Source organism: Rutilus rutilus (genome assembly GCF_951802725.1).
Source record: "Rutilus rutilus genome assembly, chromosome: 1".
NCBI lineage: Eukaryota > Metazoa > Chordata > Actinopteri > Cypriniformes > Leuciscidae > Rutilus > Rutilus rutilus.
Genome location: NC_140209.1, coordinates 37957794 through 37982619, shown reverse-complemented (window position 1 = coordinate 37982619; position 24826 = coordinate 37957794). Strand labels below are relative to the sequence as shown.

The 24826-nt window shown below is 41.5% G+C and overlaps 1 protein-coding gene across 1 annotated transcript; it reads left to right on the top strand.

Annotated features, from left to right (window-relative positions):
• kcnj19a (potassium inwardly rectifying channel subfamily J member 19a) lies at nucleotides 1–24002 on the top strand. Its single transcript, XM_084408940.1, has 3 exons — nucleotides 1–1409; nucleotides 17915–18131; nucleotides 22489–24002. The coding sequence occupies exons 1-3, from the start codon at nucleotides 741–743 to the stop codon at nucleotides 23124–23126; spliced, it is 1524 nt and encodes a 507-aa protein (XP_084265066.1). The 5' UTR covers nucleotides 1–740; the 3' UTR covers nucleotides 23127–24002.
• Nucleotides 24003–24826: the final 824 nt, after the last annotated feature.

The following is a 24826-nucleotide window of genomic DNA, read 5'->3' as shown; positions in this document are numbered from 1 at the left end:
TGTAGGGTTTAGGCCACACACACACGCCACTACACACATAAGTTGGGTTTTAATGTTTTTATGGGGACTTTCCAAGCATGTTTTATAGCCTAGCCTACAAACTGTTCAATCCCCTAACCCTAAACCTTCCCATCACATACAACTTTCATAGTTTTTACTTAAAAAAAATAAATAAAAAAAACATCACTTGATTTATTAGCTAGCCTATATAGCCATCTTTGTGGGGGACATTCTGTCCTCGTAACGCTCACTAGGACCACACACACACAAGCATATTTTCCAGTGTAGAAAATAGTATTTCGCTCACACATTAAGCCCCCTCCTCCTCCCACCCGGCCGTCCCTCACACCCACTCTCTCTTCTCTTTCTTCTTCTTCTGCTGTTCATGCCATATCATGTGCAGAAGAGCTGAAAGTGCACAGGGAACACAGCCCGTGCATTTCACACGGACATCCAGAGAAACCCGACCAGAAGAGAGACTAGTGCAATGATGCTACAGTAAACTGACATTATAGCAGGGGTGCACCTTCAGCTTTCCTGACTATATTTTTTACAGTTCAGATTAGATTAAGGAGGGGGAATAAAACTTGGCAGAGAGACATTGCCCTGCCTGGCGACCTCGTCAGCTACTTTTGAAAGTGAAAAAGGCACCAAAGCCATGCTACAGAGAAAGTAAGTTTCCTTTTTTTAAACTTATGAACCCCTTCCCACCGGTTTAATGAAACAAACGCGCTGAAGTTATGGCAGCGCTAAGGCGTAAATTTGGAGAGGACTACCAGGTTGTGAACACGAACAGAGCCGCGACTTTCCCCATCGCGCCGGTCAAGAAGAAGCGCCAGCGCTTCGTGGAGAAGAACGGACGCTGCAACGTCCAGCACGGGAACCTCGGCGGAGAGACCAGTCGCTATTTATCCGACCTGTTCACCACGCTGGTGGACTTGAAGTGGCGCTGGAACCTTCTCATTTTCATCCTCACCTACACCATCGCCTGGCTGGTCATGGCCTCGATGTGGTGGATCATCGCCTATATAAGAGGGGACATAAATCATGGCCGTGACGCTTCGTACACTCCGTGCGTCGCCAATGTTTACAACTTCCCGTCAGCGTTCCTCTTTTTCATTGAGACCGAGGCGACCATTGGCTACGGTTACCGCTATATAACTGAGAAGTGCCCCGAGGGCATCATCCTGTTCCTGTTCCAGTCTCTGCTGGGTTCGATAGTTGACGCGTTTCTCATCGGCTGTATGTTCATAAAGATGTCTCAGCCCAAGAAGCGCGCGGAGACGCTCATGTTCAGTCAGGACTCGGTGATCTCACAGCGAGACGGAAAACTCTGCTTAATGTTCCGCGTGGGAAATCTGAGGAACAGCCATATGGTGTCCGCGCAAATCAGGTGTAAACTCATAAAGGTGAAAACACACACTGCACTCTTACAGCGCAACTCTTAGAATTCGTTTACTATTAGCCTACACAATACAGTAAAGCATCAAGAGCAAAATAAACTTTTTTTTTTTAAGGAATGCAGAATTTTAGACTCTCTCCTTTTTATTAGACGCTCATTTTATTTAACCTCAGCCATATGAGTGTAAAAATAGTAGCCTACATTTATAAACAGCTGACTTGACAGAACTTTTTCATAAAAGGTAGCAATCTTTACGGAGGGGAATTAGGTGATTGTAGGCCTATACACAAATATTGTAGGCTATATTATAATTATACAATAAACTAAATGGCATAAAATGCAACAAAACACTCCAACATTACTCACAACAAATGGAGACTTCTGTGAATTAAATTAAATTATAAGGTGATTTATACTTTTTTACTTAAAACCTTTGCAGTATTTTACAGTAAAATCGTGTGTTATATGCCTTACAGTTACAGTTAACCAATTAACAGTTTATTTGACTGCATTTATTGTAATTTTTACACTGTGTGGTTCCAAAAATCACATGAGTAGCCTGAGAGGTGTTGCTAATTTTATCTTTAAATCAGCAAGCTGTTTGAAAACAATTATTTTCAGTTCCATTCATTCCTTCATTCATTCATTAATTCATTCGCAGGTTCTTTATGTGCCAATCTGTAATAATGGAACAACTCGTTATTAATCTTACACTAAGTTGCCGATTTAATGTTGTTGTTGGAGTCAGTATATGTGCATAAATTGGTTATGGGACAGTTAGTTTAGCTATTTAGCAGTGTTGTATGTATCATATTAACTTGTATATATTTAAGATAGTTTGATTTCCACTGATGTCAGCCCACTTAGGTGTTTTGGTGTCTATGACTATATTGTAACACCTATAGTCATATTAAGCAAATTGTTGTGTAATATAGGTGGAATTATTTTTGACTGTTAGAAATTTATGAGCATTAGTTGTGCTTCACTATAGCACAATTTGTCATTGAGAAATAGGTGTGAACTGGAAAAAGAAAGTGGTTTACTAGTGGAAATGTATTCATTTATTCATCCAATCATTCATTCAAGTTAAAAATGTTCTAAATATTGTGTAAAACATTGAATTGCAGAAATGTCAGGGAGTTATTATAAGGATTTCCTTTTCCTTTTTTTTTACCAGGAAAGGAAGAGGCTGTTTACAAATATTTTCATTTTAATCATATTTTGCATTGCTGAAATCAGTAGGAATAACTTGTCTGTTCCTCACAGAAAGTTTAGCAAGTTTTAAAAAAGTGGCATGATTTATTTCTCTCCTATTGTCATTCGTTTTTGATGCAGTTGTATGGCAGTACAAATATTAATAGCATTAAGGATATACATTGATCTACAGATCAATTCTGTGAGACAGGGTTTCCCAAACTGGGGTTTAGAACCCCTAGGGGCTAGTAAGGGAACTGCAGAGGGTTTGAGAGTTGATGAAAAGCAAATAATTACTTAAATCATAAAAATGTAAATAAATCATTTTAAAATGAAATCAAACAGAAAGATGACATATTTGATGTTTATTTGCCAACATGTTAAATTAATAAAATATGAACTAAAAGGAATCAGGGGCGTAGAATTTAGTAGGGACGCTAGGGACGTGTCCCTACCAATATCCAGTGACACTGATATATCCTTAGCAATAATTTCGATCAAAACTTAAAATATATTTATATTGATGTCCCCGTCCCCACCAATTTCAAAATCAAACCTACGCCACTGAAAGGAATACATTTTTTATGCCACAGGTTAGACTGACAAAAAGTTTCTGAATCCCTGGCCTGCTGTAAGGCATACTAGTTCATTGAGTTCCTCTATCAGAGAAAGCATGGCGAGCAAAGCTTGTTGAGAATAAGTGACAATCAAGGAACCTGTGAAATGCGATTTAGCGGGATAGCAGCGTAGCTGGAAATTCGAGGCGCACAGGTACCCCCTTCACAACTGATTACCAGTGATACATGAAAAGGCATGACATTTTATTATTGTAATCTCGACACGGACAGCCATCGTTACAGCTGAATGAGATGAGACTCCAGTGACAAAAGGCTCGGATAAAAGAGTTTTACAGACGACTAACTGTGCCCAACATATGTCACTCTGTAACCGGTGACATTTAAACCGACCTGCTCTGTAATTGGAAGGCTGTTCCACGACAGCGCACGGTTCTGTCGGTTTTAGAGGGTTTGTTTCCAAATGCAAAAAGTACAGAAAATGTCTCTTGATTTTGAGCTCATAAGCCTCTCTAAGACTCCTGCGAGAGCTGAGGTCACAGCCAGAGAGATGCCGGAAAATCTGCATTTGCACACTTGTGAAGGAGGATTTTCTTTTTTTTTGTGGCTTGTGGCCTCAAGCGCTAACTTCCAGAGCCTTAGAAAATGCAGCAGAATAATTACAGATGTGCACGAGAGTGCAGTGCTGGAGTTGTACAAAATATTTTCTGAGGGGGAGAGGAATCGTTCTTATCACTGGAAGCTTTTTCTGGAAGAACAAGCTTACATAACAGCTCTAGTAGAAACATATATAGTATGCGTTCATACACTACGTTTTAAAGCTACTGTGTGAGTGTATCTGTCTGTCTGCTGTTACACATAAGATCAGTCAATGGAACAGGCTTAAAATTAGAAGAATAAGGCATGAAAAGTTGACACATGGACAACACCATCAGGATTTCTTCCCTGTAATTGATGACTGTCAGTCAAAGGCCGCTGAAAAGGTGAACAAAGAGGTCAGTGTAATAGAACGGGACTTTTATGGCTCATATGCCTTGAAATAGTGAGATAATCTGAATCTATCCAGTATAATAACGATAGGATAACTGATCTCAGCTCTCAGAACAATTACAGAGTTAAAGCAGGTGATTATTCTTCAAAGATATGGATGGATGACCTCTCTGGCCCTCTCCAAAAATCTTTCACAGAGCTCACACTAATTATCTAGTGCCAAGCAAATGCTGTGAATGATTAAGAGTCTTTGGTCAATGGCGTCTGACTTAATGAGGCAGACTGTCCGTTTAAGCTATGCTGAAGTTTTTCTCTCGATGAGAGAAAAAGAGGAGGAAGAGCAGAGGATAAACAAAGAAGGCAAAGTAAGTGGGAGATAGTGAAAGGTTTGCCAGATAGTATAAGGTTGAGAGAAGGCATCAGGGAACACAAACAAAATAGAGAGGGAAAGAGAATTGGGTTTATTGGAAGTATAAGAAGGCAAAATGAAGAGCCAGAAAACTGACTTAATAAAGAGAAAGAGAGTGATGAAATGTGAACAAAAATTGGAAAGAAGAAATTTCTCTTCGCCCCTCTCTCTCATAACCTTAACTCTGTTCTCATCAGTATTTTATGTTATAGAAGCAATATGTGGCTTATTTAAAATAACCCTTACACAACACAGACACAGCAAATTATTCGAACAAATTGTTCAATATATAAAATAAAAATAAAAGTTTTTGTAGAGGCAGATGGTATGTCCAAAGATTTCTGCGGTGACTACAGCACCGAACATCACAATACCAGTCTCCTCCGTCGCTGAGTTTTTATTGTGCGACTGAGGAGTTCTACATGCCATTTATTTGGAGAGCCATTTTAACGGCATCCGTTTTGAAAGCCTCGTCACACGTAGGTAAACCTACGCCGTTACAAAAGCAAACCATGCAGATAGGTTGGTTATATCTGGACACACAAATCTTATTTGATCACTTGCAATTAATAGTGTGGACAGTCTGCCTGAAAAGATCTGATTTGCAAAAAAAAAAAACAGATTTGCCTGCAGTCGAAACATAGCCTTTGACACTAAAGAGTACCTAGGTGGCATTGTTCTGTGCTTTTTTATCACCTTTTATCACCTCTCTCTCTCTCTCTCTCTCGCCAATTTTTTGTTAAAGCCAGCATATCCTGTCCATTTAGACTCAGTCGCCCACACACATACACAGATGCACAGTCTCAATCATTCCCAGTCACTTTTTGTCAGATCATGCCTCATCCTGCCGTGTGTGCTTTGATAATATTGATCATGCATTTGTAATTTCATCTGTGATATGCACACTTAAAGAGGCACACTCACATTTTATGATTAAACACAAACATTTACATGATGATTATGATTTTCACTATGATTTGTCCCCCATCTGCTTATTGTATCTTCAGTTCCAAACAAATTAAATATATCTATCAACCTTCCTCTCATCCTGAGTCACTGTCTCTATTGTTTGTGAATTAATAAAAAGAGTACAGAGAGAAGAGAAAAAAAGAACAGATGAAAAGAGCAGAGAGATGAAAGGAAAAAAAATCGTTATAATAAGGGACAAAAAAGAAAAAAAAAACAAGGAAAAGAGGAGACAGAGAAATTGAGGTTAGCCTTGTGTTTCTACACAAGAGCATTCTAATGCAACATGGAAGAAATGAGGAAAACTCGATGATAAACATGAGCGGGAGATGAGAGGAGGAGTATGAATTAATAGAATAGAATAGAATAGAGCACACTTGAAAGAACACAAAAAGTTAGATTTTTACAGTTTCCAGGTTTCCAGGAAGCTTGTAGAATGGCAATATGTTTTAAATAGATATACTATTTATGTAAGGCAGGGTTTCGGGTTCATGACGAAAATCATCAGAAAAACATGCAAATGTTCGGCTGACAAAAAAAATTGGGGAATATCTGATTTCAAGTCATATCAAAGAAATCAATCATCGTCAAATAGGTTTTTGTTATTTCTTATATAGCTCTAGAAGTAATAATACTATAATAGAGTAAAAATCTTAAAAATAGTAAATAATAGCATTATGTGTAGCTCTTATTTGTTACTTCTTACTGTTGTTCAGTTGTGCCCCCTTAATTTAACTGAGCTGAGCAAAAAAACAGTTTAATAACCATCATATCCAGCTCATTATGTTGATTCAAACTTGAAGAGGTTAATTTCAAACTTGAAGAGGTTAATTTCAAGTGTGGATAGTTTTGTAATTTGTCTATCCATTTTCAGTAGTTTTACACATTATTGTTTTAAGGTATTGCCTCCTTTTCCACCTCTGCGGATATTGGCACTATAGGATGCACCGATATGAACATTTTGGCCAATACTGAGAACTGATAATTCTTTATATTTGAAAGGCGATAAATGGAATATTGCATAACTAATTAGCACAGATTCATTCTCACATAAATGAAATTTATAAGGTGATGTGATTACCCAGAGAGAAAACCCGTTTACATTTTACAGCTGAACATTCTTGTCGACCACACACACACACACACACACACACACACACACACACACACACACACACACACACACACACACACACACACACACACACACACACACAATAGAGTTTAGACGTGATAACAAACTGCTAATTGTACAAGTAGCCTCATAAAAGCTGAGGAGAAACACGCTCCCACTGCAATTCAGCTGGATTTGTTTGAACTCATTTAGCGTGTCTTACAGCGGAAACAAACAGATATTTGCTGTTGTGCAGACAGTCACATGTGCACTGTGATGAATGAGTTAATTGCAGATAATTCGATTACAGAAGACAGGCTTTGACTCAGGAGTCAGCTTATACAGAAGGTTGACTGCGTGGGTGTGTATTGTGTAAAGGTCTTTGTTAGGTGAAATGTTGATATATTTTGTGAGTGCATAGGTCTATTTTAAATGAGTTTGTGTGTTTATGCTTGACATGAATAAAAAGGTTTTATGTCATTCATGTACATAACCTCAAACCACATGAGTATATGTTCATAGTGGGGCACAGGCATGCTGGGAGTTATTTATACCTATGACTATGTATTATTCGGTGTGTTGAGCATGCATGTGTGTTACAGGGCTGGCGGTGATGCATTAAATGTGAGGTGGACAACGTGTTATTTGTCTTGTCACTGACAGGCGTTGGGGACATGTGACCTAGCAGTGATACAGATGGATGAGTTTGTTATACACACACGTTATATGTGTATGGCCTTCAGCAGTATAAGATTATCAGGGGTGCACATTACACTGTCTATATAATGTATGTGCATTTAATTGTGTAATTCCACAAAGGATAGAGAGAGGGAGAGAGAGAGAAAGAAAAAAAAAAAAGAAAGAAAAAAATGAATGCAGGAGCCACATTTGTTTTTTATTTGAATTACTCAGTAATGATTCAGTTATGTTAACTCTGAATTGATTCTATTGATTCTGGTCTGAAATTGAGTAGAGAAGTCTGGCAAAGCATATAATCAATCTAATGAACAATGTTCTCTACAACAATCTTCTGTGGAGTTCTATACATTTTAAAGTTTAAGGTCAGTGAGAATTAAAAAATATATATTTTCAATGCATACTTAAAAAATTGATGGTAAAAAACATTTTTTATGTTGAACAATATTTCTATTTCAAGTAAATGCTGTTCTTTTTAAAGTTTCTATTCATTAAAGAATCCTGAAAGAAATCATGGTTTACAAAAATATTAAGCAGCATAAAACTGTTTTTAACATTGATAATAATAATGTTTCTTGAGCAGCAAGTGATATATATGTTATATATAATGTTATGTTATATGTAATGTTATATTCTACTCTAGGCCTAGAATATTCAGAAATATAATAGATAGAAAGAGAAACATTGCATAGAATATAGTAGAGTTGCATGCATAGAATATAATAGAATCTGACTGGGTAGAATAGAATAGATGTGTTATTCTGTTGAATGCTATTTTATTCTGATTACACTGGTCATAGCTCAAAAGGTTTATACCAGTTTAAATTAAATTTGGGTTACAGTGGCTCCTTATTAACAGTGTGAAAAGCCATCTATTTACATGTGAGTATTCACATGCACAGCTCCACAGCTCTGCTGTCAAAGCTACTATGAGTCAGAGGAAGGCAAAGCAGTGAAATCCCAGCTTTTATTCACCCATGCACATGACTGAGTCAAACAGATGGCTGCTGGTACCTGCTGCAGTGGAAAGAGGATTCGATCCACGTTTTCCCTCTTCTTTAAGAGACTCTCCTTCTATTTCTCCTCTTCTTTCCTGTGGGATATGAAGAAGAATGACATGATTGATCTGGCAGCTCTTTAGTCTACAAGCCACACATAAACACACACAGATGAACGTTTGTGCACACAGACACATTCAAATGGCTATTTGAATAACAGCTTGTTCACTTTAATCATGAAGGTGCTGTTTTTAAGATTGCTTTTGCTGTCTAGCTCTGTGCCTTAAAAGTCAGTGGATACTGAATTAAGATGAGTACAGCCTTTAATTTGACATCAGTCAGCATTTATATAAGCATTACAACTTATCAGACCCATGCAAACATCTCATCATCTCCTTGAACTCAGTAATCTGTCTTTTCAAGCTTAACTTAAAGAGACAGGAGAATACCATTGCCTAGAGTGGATTTAAAAAGCAGAAGAAAGCAACAGAACGTTTGTGTTGAAATGACCAGCTGGAAAACGTCTCGGTTACGTATGTAACCCTCGTTCCCTTACGTCAGTGAATGACGAAATAGGGGTTTTGCTTAGAAGCCTATCACCTTCGAGTTCTAGAAAACGAGCCAATGGCAATGGAAATGCCATGGGTCTGCAGAACCTGCACAGCGCAACTCCACCCGACCGTTTTCCGTGTTTTCATGTTTTCCGCTGAGGAGCCAAGACTGCGGTTGTGGCAGAGAGACGTAACGTCTCCGTTCCCTCCTCAGGGACACATTCGTAACCGAGACGTTCCCTTTCGTTCAGTCACTACGAGTTACATCAGTGAATGACGAAATGGGGGTCCCAATTCAATCACGCCACAGCGGCTGTCTTCCAGTGCCCTGTGCAAGACTGAGCTCCCTGTCATGAGACTAGCACGGACGAAGGGCTAGACTTAACGCAGGAATGCCAAGGTACACTGGGTGGCATATCCCAGGTGGAATATGTAACACAGCGCCTACCCGAGGGGAGGACTTAGAATACACAAATGACATGAGAGCGGGATGCATATTATGGAAAACTCAGAGGTGTCCAGCCCACAGGGTGGAATGTTTCAACCTCGAGATGGCAAGAGGGAACTTGCCGAGGGAAAACACGTGCTCGGAGGAGGCTTACCATGGAAATACACATGTGGGGGTCGCCCAACGGGGGAAATAGCGCACGTTTCCAGTCCGTGGAGTGGAGTGTCCAGTCCCAGTCCTATTACCGGCTAGTGGAAGCGAGTACATGAGAGGACACTGACTCAACGCGGAGATTATAGAATCTCGCGAAAGTGTTGGGTGTCACCCAGCCTACAGCCTAGAGCCTAGAGCCTACAGATGTCTGTTAGCGAATTGCCATGTGCTAGAGCCCAAGAGGAAGCCACACTCCTGGTGGAGTGTGCCTTCACCCCTAGGCATGGTCGACTTTGCATCTGGTAAGCCAAGACAATGGCGTCCACTATCAAGTGAGACAACCTTTGTTTGGAAAGTGCCTTTTCCTTCAGCTTCCCACCATAACAGACAAAGAGCTGGTCTGAGGTCCTGAAACACTGCGTTCTGTCTACGTAAGCACAGAGGGCGCATACTGGACAGAGCAGTGCCAAGGCTGGGTCTGCTTCCTCCAAGGGTAGCACTTGCAGGTTCACCACCTGATCCCTGAAAGGAGTGGTGGGAACCTTGGGCACGTATCCAGGGTGGGGTCGCTTCGTCAACCGGAAATGCCTGCAGGTCCCCTACCCTCTTGATGGAGGCCAAAGCAACCAGGAGCGCTGTCTTCATTGACAGGAACTTAAGCTCGACTGATCACAATGGCTCAAAGGGAGGTCTCTGCAGGGCTGATAAGACTGCGAGGTACCAAGAGGGTATAAGAGGAGAGCGAGGAGGATTCAGTCTCCTCGCCCCCTCAGGAACCTGACGACCAGGTCATGCTGTTCCACCGTTTTTGACTCCACAAGGTCATGGTGCGCAGAGATGGCAGCCACGTAAACCTTCAGGGTGGAAGGAGACAGCCTTCGTTCCAAACCTTCTTGGAGGAGGGAGAGCACGGACCTGATCGGGCATTTTCTGGGGTCTTCTTGGCGAGAAGACCACCAGGTGATGAAGAGGTTCCACTTCAACGCATAGGCGTGTCTCTAGACAGGGCCCTAGCGGAAGTAGGGTAGTGGTAGGGTAGAGGTGGTAGGGTACTCAAACCTGCCGCGTCCAGGACCCATATACATTGAGGTTCCATAGATCGGGACGTGGGTGCCAGAGGGTGCCCCGTCTCTGAGAAAGGAGGTCCTTCCTCAGAGGAATTGGCCAGGGATGGGCTGTCGCTAGGAGCACCAGTTCGGAGAACCAAGTCTGGTTAAGACAATGAGGCGCAACCAAAAGGACCTGCTCCTCATCCTCCCTGATCTTGCACAGGAGGCTCACTGGGGGAAACGCATACTTGCGGAGGCCCCGCAGCCAGCTATGCACTAGTGCATCCGTGCCGAGGGTCCCCTCGGTCAGGGAATAAAACAAGCGGCAGTGGGAAGAGTCTAGGGAGGCAAACAGATCTACCTGTGCGTCGCCGAATTATTCCCAAATCAGCTGAACCGTCTGGGCATGGAGTCTCCATTCCCCCAGGAAGTGGCTGAAACCGTGAGAGCTCGTCGGCTGCACGGTTCAGCTCTCCCAGGATGTGAATGGCTCGAAGCGACCTCAGATGCTTCTGACTCCATAGGAGGATATGGCGGGCAAGTTGCGACATACAGTGGGAACGTAGATCACCTTGTTGGTTGATGTACGCTACTGTCGCCGTGTTGTCTGAACGGACTAGTACGTGTTGATCCTTGAGCAATGCCCGGAAGCAGTGCAGAGCCAAGCGTACTGCCAGCAACTCGAGGCAATTGACATGCCGCTGGGGTCCTGTCCAGGGGTCCTGTCCTTGAATGGAAGCCTTTGAAGGGTTCAGCATGTCCATTGCACATGGCACCCCAGCCAGTGGTGGAGGCATCTATTGAGACAACAACATGCCTGGAAACTCATTCTAAGGGCACTCAGGCCCGTAGAAAGGAGAGGTTCGTCCACGGAGTGAAGGTCTGACGGCAGGCCCGAGTAACTGGTACTCGGAGCGTGCCCTGTTACCATGCCCATCTCGGGACTCGATCGCAAAGCCAGTGTTGAAGCGGTCTCAAATGAAGCAGTCCGAGCGGAGTGGCCCCAGGAGCCTCTGAAATAACTTCAGTGGTACCGCATTCTTGCCGTCGATTTGACTCAGACCATTCAGCAGTGACTGCGCGCGCGCGCTCGCTCGTAAGCTGCGTGCACAGTTGATTATACCATACCGAGAAAAGAGATCCTCTGCACAGGGGAGAGGCGAGGTGCCGGAGCACCAGATCCCTGTGTTCGCAAACCTGGTCTTGAGAGTGAGCTAGGATCAGCCAGTCGTCGAGATAGTTCAGGATACGAACCCTGTGTTGCCGGAGTGGCACAAGGGCTGCCTCGACAACTTTCGTGAAGACGTGAGGGGACAGGGTTAACCCGAATGGGAGAACCGTGTACTGGTATGTCTGCGCCTCGAAAGCAAACCGTAGAAACGGTCTGTGTCGAAGAAGAATTGAGACGTGAAAGTATGCGTCCTTCAGGTCAAGTCAAGTCATCTTCATTTATATAGCGCTTTTAACAATGTAGATTGTTCCAAAGCGGCTTTACAGTGATAATAGGAAATTAAAGTAACAGAGATTGTTTTGGCTTTATAGCAGCTCTAGAATAAAGTTATTGTCCAGCTAAATTTAGTTTTGATTGATTCACTTCCGTCGCAAAGATCATTAGTTATTAACTTAGGGGCCGCTTACACGACACCGTTTTAACAGAAAACTCTTAAGTTCTCTCTACGCAAACTTTAAAAAACGCGAATCTGTGAGAACGCTGATGGCGTGCACATGCGTATTACAAGTTCAGTCTATAGGGATGCGTGTTTGCCGATCGCTGCAAACCAATCCAGTGGACGAACACATTCAAAAATGCGTTTGGCTGTCAACATCTTGAATGGAAGCCTGTGAAGGGTTCGGTTCAAGGCGTGCAGGTCAAGGATTGTTCATAACCCACCAGTTTTCTTGGGTACAATGAAGTAAGGGCTGTAGAAGCTGGACTTCATTTCGGCTGGAGGGATGGTTTCGATCGCACACTTCGCCAGTAGGGTGGCGACCTCAGCACGTATGACAGGGGCGTTGCCACCCACCATGGTATAGCGGACTCCCCTGAAGTGGGAACTGAATCGCGTAGCCGAGCCTGATGGTTCTCGTGAGCCAGCGGGACAGATTGGGAAGATCTAGCCAGGCTCCCAAAAACTGAACCAGTGGGGTCATGCGAACCACAGACGTACCCACGATGGGGCAGCGAGGCGGAATGACCGGCCCAAACGTGTAAGGCTGAGCGTCCCGGTGTGGGGGCGCGGTCATATGCTGCGTCTTGACAGAGGCCAGGGAAGGACGAGTGTTCCACGGGGGCCTGCTCTGACAGGGGTCTGGCGACAGAGGGGGACGAGAGTGGCGAGGCGGAGCGTCACACACTGCCGTTCACGGGCTCAGAGATGAGGGTGTCAGTTCTTCCTTTAACCATATTAAGGAACAAAAGATTCTCCCACGGCCCTCCAGGGGGAAGGAGTGGCCCTGCTACAATCTCCTGGGAAGAACTGCAGCCCATCTCTGAGCTGCCCCTATCAGGAGCGCCCTGTTTTGCCTGGCGTTTGGCAGGCTGCGGCCCTGGTACGAGCTTGGGTGCCTTCCTGCAGCCACCTCCACGGCGCGGCCCGGGTGAAGGCTGCTGCTGGGGCCGGGCGGGAGGGGCGGGAGCCGCAGGAGGGCGCCCTTGGTGGCGAGCAGACTGAGGATTCTGAGCCGGCGGCTGGGTGGAGGCAGCAGCTGGCCGCCAGGGCAGAACATGTTTTATGGCCTCAGTCTGCTTCTGGGTGGCCGAGAACTGTTGGGCGAAGTCCTCGACCATGCCGCCGAAGAGGCCAGCCTGGGATATTGGAGAGTTTAGGAACCTGGTCCGCTCAGCCTCTCGCATATCGGCCAGGTTTAGCCAGAGGTGTCTCTCCTGGACCACAGCTTTGGACATCACCTGACCCAGGGAGCGTGCGGTCACCTTCGTCGCCTGGAGAACGAGGTCGGTGGCGGCGAAGAACTCAGAAACAGGCTTGCAGAGTGAAGAGAAGCTCTTGGCTCCGAAGCAAATACATGATGCGAGATTGCCGGCATCCTCCTTTTATGCCCACGCGGTCGGGCGGAGTTGCGCTGTGCAGGTTCCGCAGACACATGGCATTTCCATTGCCTTTGGCTCGTTTTCTAGAACTCAAAGGTGATAGGCTTCTAAACAAAACCCCAATTTCATCATTCACTGATGTAACTCGTAGTGACTGAACGAAAGGGAACAGTGTAATACCATTCACACTCAATACCACAGACCTCCCAATGAACCCCACATCATGTGTAGGACAATGATGGCTTGTGTCCCATGGGTTGTGTATTTTAGTTACATGCCAAAAAGGGGGAAACCAAAAATCAGAGCAACAATCAAAGGTATGGTGACAGGTTTGAAAGGGAGGTGATGTGGTTGACTCCTTCTAAACTTATCTCAATACTGTATTTCTTATATATTTGTGTTTCTCATTGTCATGAAAATCACTCTACTCTGTTCAAAATACATTGTGAGGTGAGCTTAATATCTATCTTCTAGTGCCCAAAATAGCAAAGATGGCACTACGTATGATGGCAGAAGTACCCCTGTTTAGGCATTGTTAGGAAAACTTACACTAAAGCTAATAAAAAATAATAAAACCACAAAGTATATCGAAAGGTATTATTAGCTGTTTACTCCCCAAAACCAGTCCAGGCAACTGGATGAAAAACAACCATGAGATAGAAGACAGGAGTGCTGCTAAATAAAAAGTAGTAGGCACATCGATATTTGGCAGGGATGTGTGTGTGTGTGTGTGTGTGTGTGTGTGTGTGTGGGTGTGTGTGTGAAAGAGAGAGAGAGAGAGAGAGAGAGAGAGAGCTGGGATACACTGGATATAGGTAGTTGGTGTGATGAGACTTCACTGTGGAAGTGCTCCTTGTGGGTTGATAAAGAGTAGAGAAGACACTTAGTGCTGCTGCACCAGAACCTCTGTGTGGGTGAAGGTTGTGTATCTGTTTGTGTGTGTGTGTGTGTGTGTGTGTGTGTGTGTGTTTGGGGTGGGGGGGGGTGGGGGGGAGGGGGGGGGGGTTCAAAAGTATGTTTATTTTCTCCTATTTTTCTGAGGCGGAAATGTGTGCACAAGAGTATCTACTGTATGTGTAGAAATTATTGTGTGTATGTAAGAGGTTAAAGTTTTACATCATCATCAAAATTCTATCTGGTCAAAAAATAAAAAGAGCAAAATCACCCTTGTATAGTTAAATAACAGTTATCACTCAATATGCAGTTTTGCTAATTGTTGATGTGTTAATTGTTCATGCTGTAATCAATCCACCCAGTCAATGGATCACCCTGCCATACCGGTTACTGGATCAATCCCACATTAAAGCTTTAATCAAGTCAACTGACAATCCGATAAAATCTGATTCAAGGCTGGTGTTTTTTTTATTATTATTTTTTATTATGCCATCACTGTGACAAAAACACCTATGAAACCTATGCTATGATGCCATGAAAACCAGACATATTTTCAGAGTTTGATCTGTGTGTGTCGTCTTATGGTGAAATTTCCCTCACTGTCTCTGATTTTTTAGCCTGGCCAAGAATGTGTTTGCAAGAGAAAGTACAAGACAAGGAGAGAAAGAGCAATAAGAGTGAGATGGAGAGAATAATGGGGTAAGAGAGAGATAGAGAAATGTCATACTCTGTCTGTATGAGCACTATTAAATTTTTCTGCTTGGGTGCACTGGATGTAGGAGTGATAGGCCCTGTCCAGCCAGCCTTCCCTTCAACAAGAGTTCAAATTCACCTAGCAACTCAATATATTCATCACATGCTTTACAAATAAATATTCACCTCTCTTCATCTGTTCAGCTGAAAACAAATTTGTACACAAAAATTATTTGTTTGTGTAATTGTGTAATGTCAGATTTTTACATCTGGCGTGCTTCATTCATTTTCATTAAATTTCTTCTATCATACCAGCCTCGATGCAGAAATGAAAGCACACCAGGTGTGGGTCCTCGGGGGAATTTTGCCGATTTGTGGATTGGGTGCTGGTGAACTGCGTGTCCCCATGCACCATCTGCTCTGCTGAGGAAGACGTTACCAGCCCCTCTCTAGACCCAGAGCCCAGCCTGTGTGGATGAGCTGTACCTGGCCTCTGGAAATTATTTAGAGGAAATGGAGGAGGTAATTTCCCTGATTCTCCCATCCCTGCTGGTTCCACCCAGCTCGAAGCCTCCTGTGTCTCCAGAGTCACCGCCTAGCCTCCCTTTCCCGCCTCTTTATCCAAAAACAGCCAGTTCCCCAGCCCCGCCTCTGGTAGTTCCCTTCAGCCCCTCGGCTCCTCCTCTGACTCCTCTCTACGGTGTGGATTTACCCTAGTCTCCTGCTCCTCCGAGTAAAGAGGATCCCTCGGCTCTGCCTCCAGCCGCTGATTTAGTCACTTCACCTCGGTCTGTTGACCTAACTGCTCTGCCTTGGCTCCTCACTTGGCTTCACCATCGACCATTGTCCTTGTGGTTTCACTAGGCTCCCTCTGGCTCCTCCTCGGTCAGACGTTGCTCTGCCTGTGCCACAGACTTCTGATCCAACCGCTGCGCTGTCTGCCACCCATTTCAGCATCATCTGGCTCCGCCTTCCCTCTGGCTCCACCTCAGTCCTCTGGCACCCTGGCTCCACATCGGATGCTCTTTACTGTGGCTCCACCTCGGCCTCCAGGACCATCAGTGTCACCCAATCTCGCTGGCTCTACGCCTCCGCATAGGGGTCCACTGGCCTCGTCACCATCAGTCATCCGCCTGGTGTTGTCAGCCAAGTCTCCACCATGGCTCCTCCCTTCCTCGACTCCGCCGTGGGCCTTTGTCCTGGCTGCTCTCTGGGTCCCCGCCTGGCTACTCCTGCTCCTGGCTCCTTCCACCATCATCTCCGCCTTGGTATCTCCCATGCCAACGGCTCTTAGTTCCTGCCTTTTACATGCTCGTAACGTCCTCCTCCAGATCCCCAGTTTTTCCATTGTGGATTTATTGATTAAAGACAGCCACAGCATGACATTATTATTATTATTATGATCATCATCATTATTAAATACAAATGGTTCACAAGATTACAGCATCGTTGGGAGGACAGAATAATAAATAGGTAAATGGGAGTTTTTTTGTCATCATGTATACCATGATGTTAAAAAAATTTAACATGCATCTACATGCATTGCATAGACAACATTAAAACTGCATAGACATACATTGCATGAACTACAATGAAAGAGATGTGTCATAGTCAACTCTATTGTATTAAGTCCTATTCTATTCAGTAATCTAGAAGTATATGCCTAAAAAAAAAAAAATTAACCTACAGGAAGGAAGGAAGGAGAAAATGACAATGACAAAGTTATTATCCAATAACCTCTGTAGGTCTAATGCACTTTGGCTGTATTTAGAGATTGGAAATGCCTAGACAGTTTTGTGTGTTTTACATGTGGAATATGATTCCATGTGGAAGCTTTTTAATGCCCCTCTGAGCTGCAGTGTTTTAAGTAATGGACCTATTTATAGAGGGTTGTTAGTTTACATCCCATGAGGCTGTTCCACAGCTGTAGGGCCCTTTAGAGACACTCTTAGCCTAAACAGCTCCAGTAAGGCCACTGTAATGAGAGAGGATGATATGGAGACTTGGAAGTGAGAGGACATCTGCCAATTAACTGAATGTAAGAGTGATTTCTTCCACTTTGTATTTACAGCAACATTATTCATAAGAGAGTTTGTGTGTGTGGCTCCATCCTCTGCCTTTCCACACAAACCCCTCACTAGCCTGTATAGAAAAACATATCCTTCTCATTGGAGTTTCCTTCTCTTTTTTAGTTTGACATCGCCCTGTAAATCAGTAGGTCTTAAACTTCAGTCGCTCTCTGAAAATACTCTCTTTATCTTCTTAAATCACGGTTGAAATGACACAATGCTTTGTAGGCATTTTCTTATCTCACCCCAGCCTCCTCCTTTGCTCCGTCTGCGTTTTATTTCACTGTTCTGAGCAGTCATGCTTATCAAAATCCCCCATTCACTCTTCACTCTCTCTCCACTTGCCTAGTGAGGAATATTTTCCTTACACTCTAAACAGCATGAATTTGTCCCTCAATTTCAATATATATTCTGTTATTTTGGGTTTGATTACGATTCACTTTATACAGCATAAAAATTGTAAATACACATGCTGACATTCTTCTTTCAATTAGCTTTTTCCATTTCCACCTCCATTTCTTACCATCCTTGATTTTTAGTTTTTTAGATTGACTGTTCCTGCTGTAATTTGTCTCAGATATTGAAGGGCATAATCTTAAATTGAAGTTTTCAATGTAAAATGGATAAAGATGGTGACCATAATGATGATAATGTCTCTCACCAGTCTCGTCAGACCCCGGAGGGCGAGTTCCTGCCGTTGGATCAGTGTGAACTGGATGTGGGCTTTGGAACAGGTGCTGACCAACTCTTCCTAGTCTCTCCCCTCACCATTTGCCACGAGATCAATCCCAAGAGCCCTTTCTTCGACCTGTCCCAGCGCTCGCTCATGAACGAGCAGTTTGAGATTGTCGTCATCTTGGAAGGCATTGTAGAGACAACGGGTCAGTCGCATTCTTCACTCCACTCTCCATTCTCGTAGGAACATCATTTGGCTTAAGAATGTGATGTCACAAAAGTTAATTTACAATGCAACTTTGCTTGCATCCCCTTGGCCATTTTGCACAGTAATTTTTTTCTCATTTTCATGTCAAAATACCTAAACATTACTAAAACAGTATGTATTTCCTTAAGAAACTAGATTAAAATATTTAGGTTTTTTTTCTTGTATTATGCATAAATCTTAATTTTTTTATTTCTTGTTCCATGCGGTAATGATGTGATTGCTTGCAGATTGCATAAAGGACCAGCCTGTGCCCTCTAGAGTTTCATGACTGAACTAGATATTTAAAAATGTAATTTATTCCTGTAATGGCAAAGCTGAATTTTCAGCATTACTCCAGTCTTCAGTGTCACATGATCCAATGCAAGTTTAATTTTCTAAAGATTAATTATCTGAAAAGAAGTATTGTAATATGCAAATTTGCTCCTCAAGTAAATTTATTTTGTTTTAATGATGTTTATTGGAAAACATGACACAATTACTAATTAAGAAAAGGATTTTTTTTTGAAGTATTCATTTATCATCATTCATCTTCATTTATCAAATTGAAGTGAACATATCACTTTTCCCACACTTACCTTCTAAACTTGATTACCTCTTTCTATTCTTCCTCACATCCCTCAGTCCTGGTTTTCCATCTGAATGGACATAATATACAGTCAGGTCAGTTGGGGTGTCGAGTGGGTTTAATAAGGTGTCTTTCTGATTGCATTCATTCAGGTCTGTGCTTTAGCAGTGCTGTTAACTGTGCCTTGTGCATAATGCGGTTTTTTTTCAGTCACATGCTTGTCAGTTTGAGGTATGAGCTTCAGACCTCGCTCGAGTTCAGTTGGTTCCTGGTGTCTTTTATGCAAGCAGAGTGCGAGGAAGCAAAGTAACTGAGAAATGCAGAATGGGATTTTCTTTTGAGGATGTGAGAGGAGTAGGAAGATGACAGCAGTTCTTTTTCTCATTTCATTTTTAGTGGTGTTTTCTAAACATCACTAATACTTTTACTCATATTTAGGGTTAGTGATTTGACCATTTGCCTATAGCCATAAGAATTAAACTTTGACACAGCAAGAGTGACACCTCAAATCATTGGGATGATGCATGCTATTAATTGCATTTCCAAATAATAGGATTTTTTTAGGATTAATAAAAAAATACAATAAATTTAAATTAAAGGAGTGACTTAATATGGACCAGATTAGAGGCTTGATCCAGTAAGCGACCATATTTTTGTATCATTTACACACTATTTTAGGATTTATTGAACTATATTTTTTATATTTTTATTTTCACAAATTTTAGTCATTTTATTATGCGATTTTGTCAATTTTATTGTTGGTTTTCATTTATTTATGTTTAGCTTTAATTTATATTTCAGTTTCATTTTTAGGATTTTTAGTTCTTCGATCAAAGTTTAGCAACTTTGGTTAACAACAACAACAACAACAACAACACTGGTAAATGACCAAAACCTGGAATACCTTAGCAACCGCATAGCAACTCCCTGGAAAGCACTGACATTTTTATCATAAATTTTTTTTTTTGAATTCTTTCACACCTTCTAACCTTTCAGAAGAAAGAAGAAATTGAATTCAGTTATTAGTCGTTTTATTGTAAATTACCTTTGATAAAATGGAAACACCATGCAGGGGGCCTTTCAGTTTGAACTCTCGCTCTATCAGAGAGACGATATGAGATGGAGACAAAGCGAGGGACGATATTACATTACAATGTGTCAGCAATGCTCATTATGCAGCTGTTACAGCAGTGATAAACACAAAACTTATTAAGCATATCAGTGCACACCAGAGGAAGACTCCTATTAAACCATCTATTAATTTACTTACTCTTTTAATTCAGTAATTAATTTCTTGTCAGGCCAGTAACAGGGCAAACAGTCATGTGGTGATTTAACCACCCTTCTGTTGGGGAGCTGAGGTCTATCATGTACTCATAAGTGCTTATTGATCCACTGAAGCCCTGGACACAGACAGAAATGTCAAGTTAATCATTTTACAAACTCGATGTTACAAGACAAAGCTACGGCTCTGTATTCCTTTTACGGCATTAAGGGCTTTGCATGAACTTTTGCACCTCACAGAATCAAGATGACTCACTTTAATTTGCATCTTCTCTTTGTATACCCTAATAAGAAATAGCAAAGAACGAAACAGATGTGCAATTAGGTTAAATAGATTTAATGCAAGTGTGAAATAGGCTTTCTTTAATCAATGCCATAGATCAGACGAAAGACGAAAGACAGACCCTAATTATGTATGCCGACAGAGTATTGCGCAATCAAGAGTCTTACTGTGAAGACTGTGAAATTTGTCTTGCTTTAAATAAGAGCTTAAAAAGCTGCTTTCAGCACAGTGAAGCCATTGATACATTGGCAAAACTTCTTCCAGCATTGATCCATCAATTAAGCCTTTAGCTGAAGCCAGGACACCCCACTGCTCCTACTCAGCACGACCACTCCGGCAGCAAAATACAGAATTCTCAGTGTGATTAATGTCACCAGCAGAAACGCTCACAGAGAGCGAGTTGTTGGCATTTTCATCCTTCATTTTTGAGGCTTGTTCATGTTTTATATTAGGTGCTGCTAATTAGTAGGCTATCTTTAATGATAATTATTTAATCATGAGCAGACCCACACAGAAGCTCTGCAGACTTGGAACACCTTTCACTGATGAAGTTACATACAGATCCCCTGCCCATGCATATTTGTTTATTATATATTTGACTAATTTGATGCTTTCAGTTATCTGTAATACTCTCAAACGCAGTTTAATGGAAGCAGTTTCAATGAAGCCACAGCAGAATCAGTCGTTATGCTGCAACACGCAGGACTGGTGTTTAATTCAAGAACGATTCAACGTTTGAGTGAAGATGTGTGTTCGACTGATAGCATGACATCAAAGTACCATGGAGCCGTCTGCTCTCTAATCGCTCTCACAGTACTTTGATGTCATACACAGCTCTGCGCAGCGCCACTTTGAGTCCAACACACCTATGATTCAGTGTCTCACCCATAATCACTCGTTTCGTTCATGAATAAATCAGTGTTTTGAACAAATCATTGAGTAAATGATCTAATGACTTACGTTCACTTATTTTGTTAATTAATGAGTCAATATTTTTGAATGAATCAGTTAAATGAATGATTCAATTACTCATTCATGCACAAATTTGTGTTTTGAACAAATCACTTGAGTGAATGCCTGAACAATGCATTACACTGTAAAGTGTAAACCCTAATGCTCAAAATAATTAAGTGGTTTGAGTAGGGTAAACTTAAATTAAACAAATTAGTTCCATCAAATTAACTTTCTTTTTCTTATGAGCACACAAAACGGACACATTTGAATTAATCCGAATTGTTTCATTGTTTTGGGTTTTATGAACTTGATTATTTTAATTTAGGCAAACTTAAATTGAACTGAAACTTGGTTGGGATTTATATTTCCCAGCATGCTTTGCCATGACACTCGAAAGGGAGAATAAATGCTAAAATTTACTTAAATTTTGAATTTCTTTACTTACAAAAACTTTCCAAATTTTCTTTGAGTTTTGCCAACTTATTTGGGTTTACAGTGATACTTAATTGCAATACTTGATTCGGTTACTGTTTCAATGACCCACTCATAAATATAGTTATTTGTCGCCAACTACTGGCAATGTAACCAGCAGAAAAAGAGACACTGAAATATCCCCACCACTACACAGACTGACAGTCTCACTAAATAAAATTTGAGGACTGGAACTATTTCATAATAGAAGCATATACCTTTTTAAACATTCTGTTTGAAAAGACACAAATAATACTTCAGCGTAACAGAATACATTTTTCATCTCTCCTTTGATTTATTGGTTTATCCCCATGAAAATAATGACAGAATTATCCTGCAGAAAAACAACAACAATTCATTCTTAAGGAACACCAATTGTTTAGTGATTGCTGTATTGATTTTATCGAGGAGCAGATTGGGTTTTCAGTCTTCCTGGCCGGGTTTGTAAGCGAAAGAGCACGGCTGTGTAAAGCTATGGCTGGGCTGTGTTTATGACTCACTGAAGGGCCCTCTGGCTGAATTATGGTTGCAGGAGTCTTAAAACTCTGCCTTCTCACGCACATTATGTACTGAGAGTCTTTAAATCACATTCTAGGAAGACAAAGGAATAGGACAGTATAAATCATTCTCACGGCCAGGCCAACCTGACAATGAAAGCCACCTTATCTGAAATACGTTTCAACCGTAAACCTTTCTTCTCTATTGTAATGCTTGTTTATTATACGCCGTCTCTCACAGGTATGACATGTCAGGCTCGTACCTCGTACACGGAAGATGAGGTGTTGTGGGGTCACCGCTTCCTGCCCGTCATGTCTCTGGAAGAGGGCTTCTTTCGTGTGGACTACTCCCAGTTTCACAGCACCTTTGAGGTGCCCACGCCACCCTACAGCGTGAAAGAATACGAGGAGAAATCCTCGCTCCCCTCTCCCCTGCTCACGCCTCACCGCGAGAGAGTGTTTTCCATGGACTGCCTGGAAACAGGTGAGGAAAGGGCGCATCCCGGAAGCGCTTCTTGCAAGCTGCCCAGTAAACTCCAGAAAATGAGTTCGTCTGGCAGAGAAGATCTGCAGAGGAAGGCGCTACGCTTGAGCTCGCAGCACCCCGAAAAGGCTTCGAGTACCGGGGACCTTCCTCTTAAACTACAGCGGCTCAGCTCTAGTCCTGGGCAGGTTGACGGAGAGGCACGATTCCACCTCAAAGCCCTCAAGGTGGGTTTCCAGCCCATGGCCTTGTCCACCGGAGACCTCCACCAGAGGAGTCTGCCTCCCACCCCAGTGGTCGTCCCCACACACCAGCACGCTCCTCCACACACGCCTGGTGGCCGAATGGAGGACAACCTGCCTGCCAAATTAAGGAGGATGAATGCAGATCGCTGACCTGGAAGTGCTTTTAGAGCTTTGTACTGATCTAAGAGCAGTTTTTAGGGTTTATTTACGATGAGCACAACCACTTCCAGATTAGGGCAAAATTAATGTTTTGTTCTGAACTGAATAAGGACTCTTGTAGAGTAACGGTAATGTGAACTTTCTGACTGCACAGTGAATGAATTGTTGCATTGGCTTGACCTGCAAAAAACAAAAAACAAAAAAAAAAACACATTTTTATTAATGTATTTTATTTATTGTATTAATTAGTATTTCTTGACTTCTTTCACGGTAAATTATCTAAAAATCCATAAAAACAAAACATGTTTTAAAAGTTAAAATATCTAAAGATCGTGGAAACAAAATGAATTTAAACAAAAACTTGAAATGAGATCAATTTACTTGATAAACATGACTTAAATAACCTTTTTTATACTGTATATAAACTACCATTCAAAAGTTTGGAGTCATTAAGATTTTAACAACTTTTTTTTTTTAAAGAGAAATTAAAACTTATTCACCAAGGATAAATTAAATTGATCAAAAGTGACAGTAAAGACATTAATGTTACAAAAGTTTTCCATTTAAAATAAAGGCTTTTTAACTTTCGGAAGAAATGTTTCTTGAGCATCAAATCAGCATATTAGAATGATTGATGAACATATGATGATTTCTGAAGGATCATGTGACACTGAAGATTGGAGTAACGATGCAGAAAATTCAGCTTTATCATCACAGGAATAAATCACATTTTAAAATACATCTTAATAGAAAACAGTTATTTTAAATTGAAATAATATTTCAAAATATTACTGTTTTACTGTATTTTTGATCAAATAATTGCAGCCTTTGAAAACATAAGATGCTTCTTTTAAAAACATTTAAAAATCTTACTGACTTCAAACAATACCTTATATTATTATTATTGTTATATTATATCTTGAATGTAAGTATATATTGTCTTCACTGGTAGATTTTCTTCTTTTTTTTTTTACTTGTTTTTGTTTTCTTTATACTTAAAATAAGTGTAAAGAATTGTCAGTGCAATGCAAGTGATTTATCAAAACTGATATGTAAAAAAAACCTGAATCCAATGCAAGTCACTTTAGATAAAAGTGTTTGCCAAATGCATAAAAAATACATTCTACATTCTACATGCTACATTCTCTGTAAACAAGTCTTAGGGTCTTAACATCTCATGCATTGCATTTATTCCCAAGTAAATTTATGTTTAACTCAAATTTAATTTTCAATGATTTTTAGATATTTTAACTGGAAAATTAGGCAAAAATACTTAAGAATATGATGTTTTGCAGTGTGAGAACTAGTTGGAGGTATAGATTACTAGTAGAAAGCATGAGAGATGGCATTGAGGTTTTTTTTCTTTGTCAATTGTCTGTTTTGTTTGTTTGTTTGTTTGTTTTCTTTGAGAAAGCACAAAACTCTGGAAGTACTGTGATTTTAATTCTCTGTTTACTGGTGGATAAATGGTCACCCAGTGTCTTTCACTCGCTCACTTAGAAATGTCACTATTACACACAATTACATATGTGCATGCCTGCTTCTCATCTCTAGCTATGTATCATACAACCCTCTGGTATCCTTAGTTACAATGAATAAATTCTATTTATAAATCTGCAACATGGTGTCTGTGTAAGTAGCCTGTCTGTCTACTACAGAAGAGTAAGAGACATATGAATTCAGTTTAATGT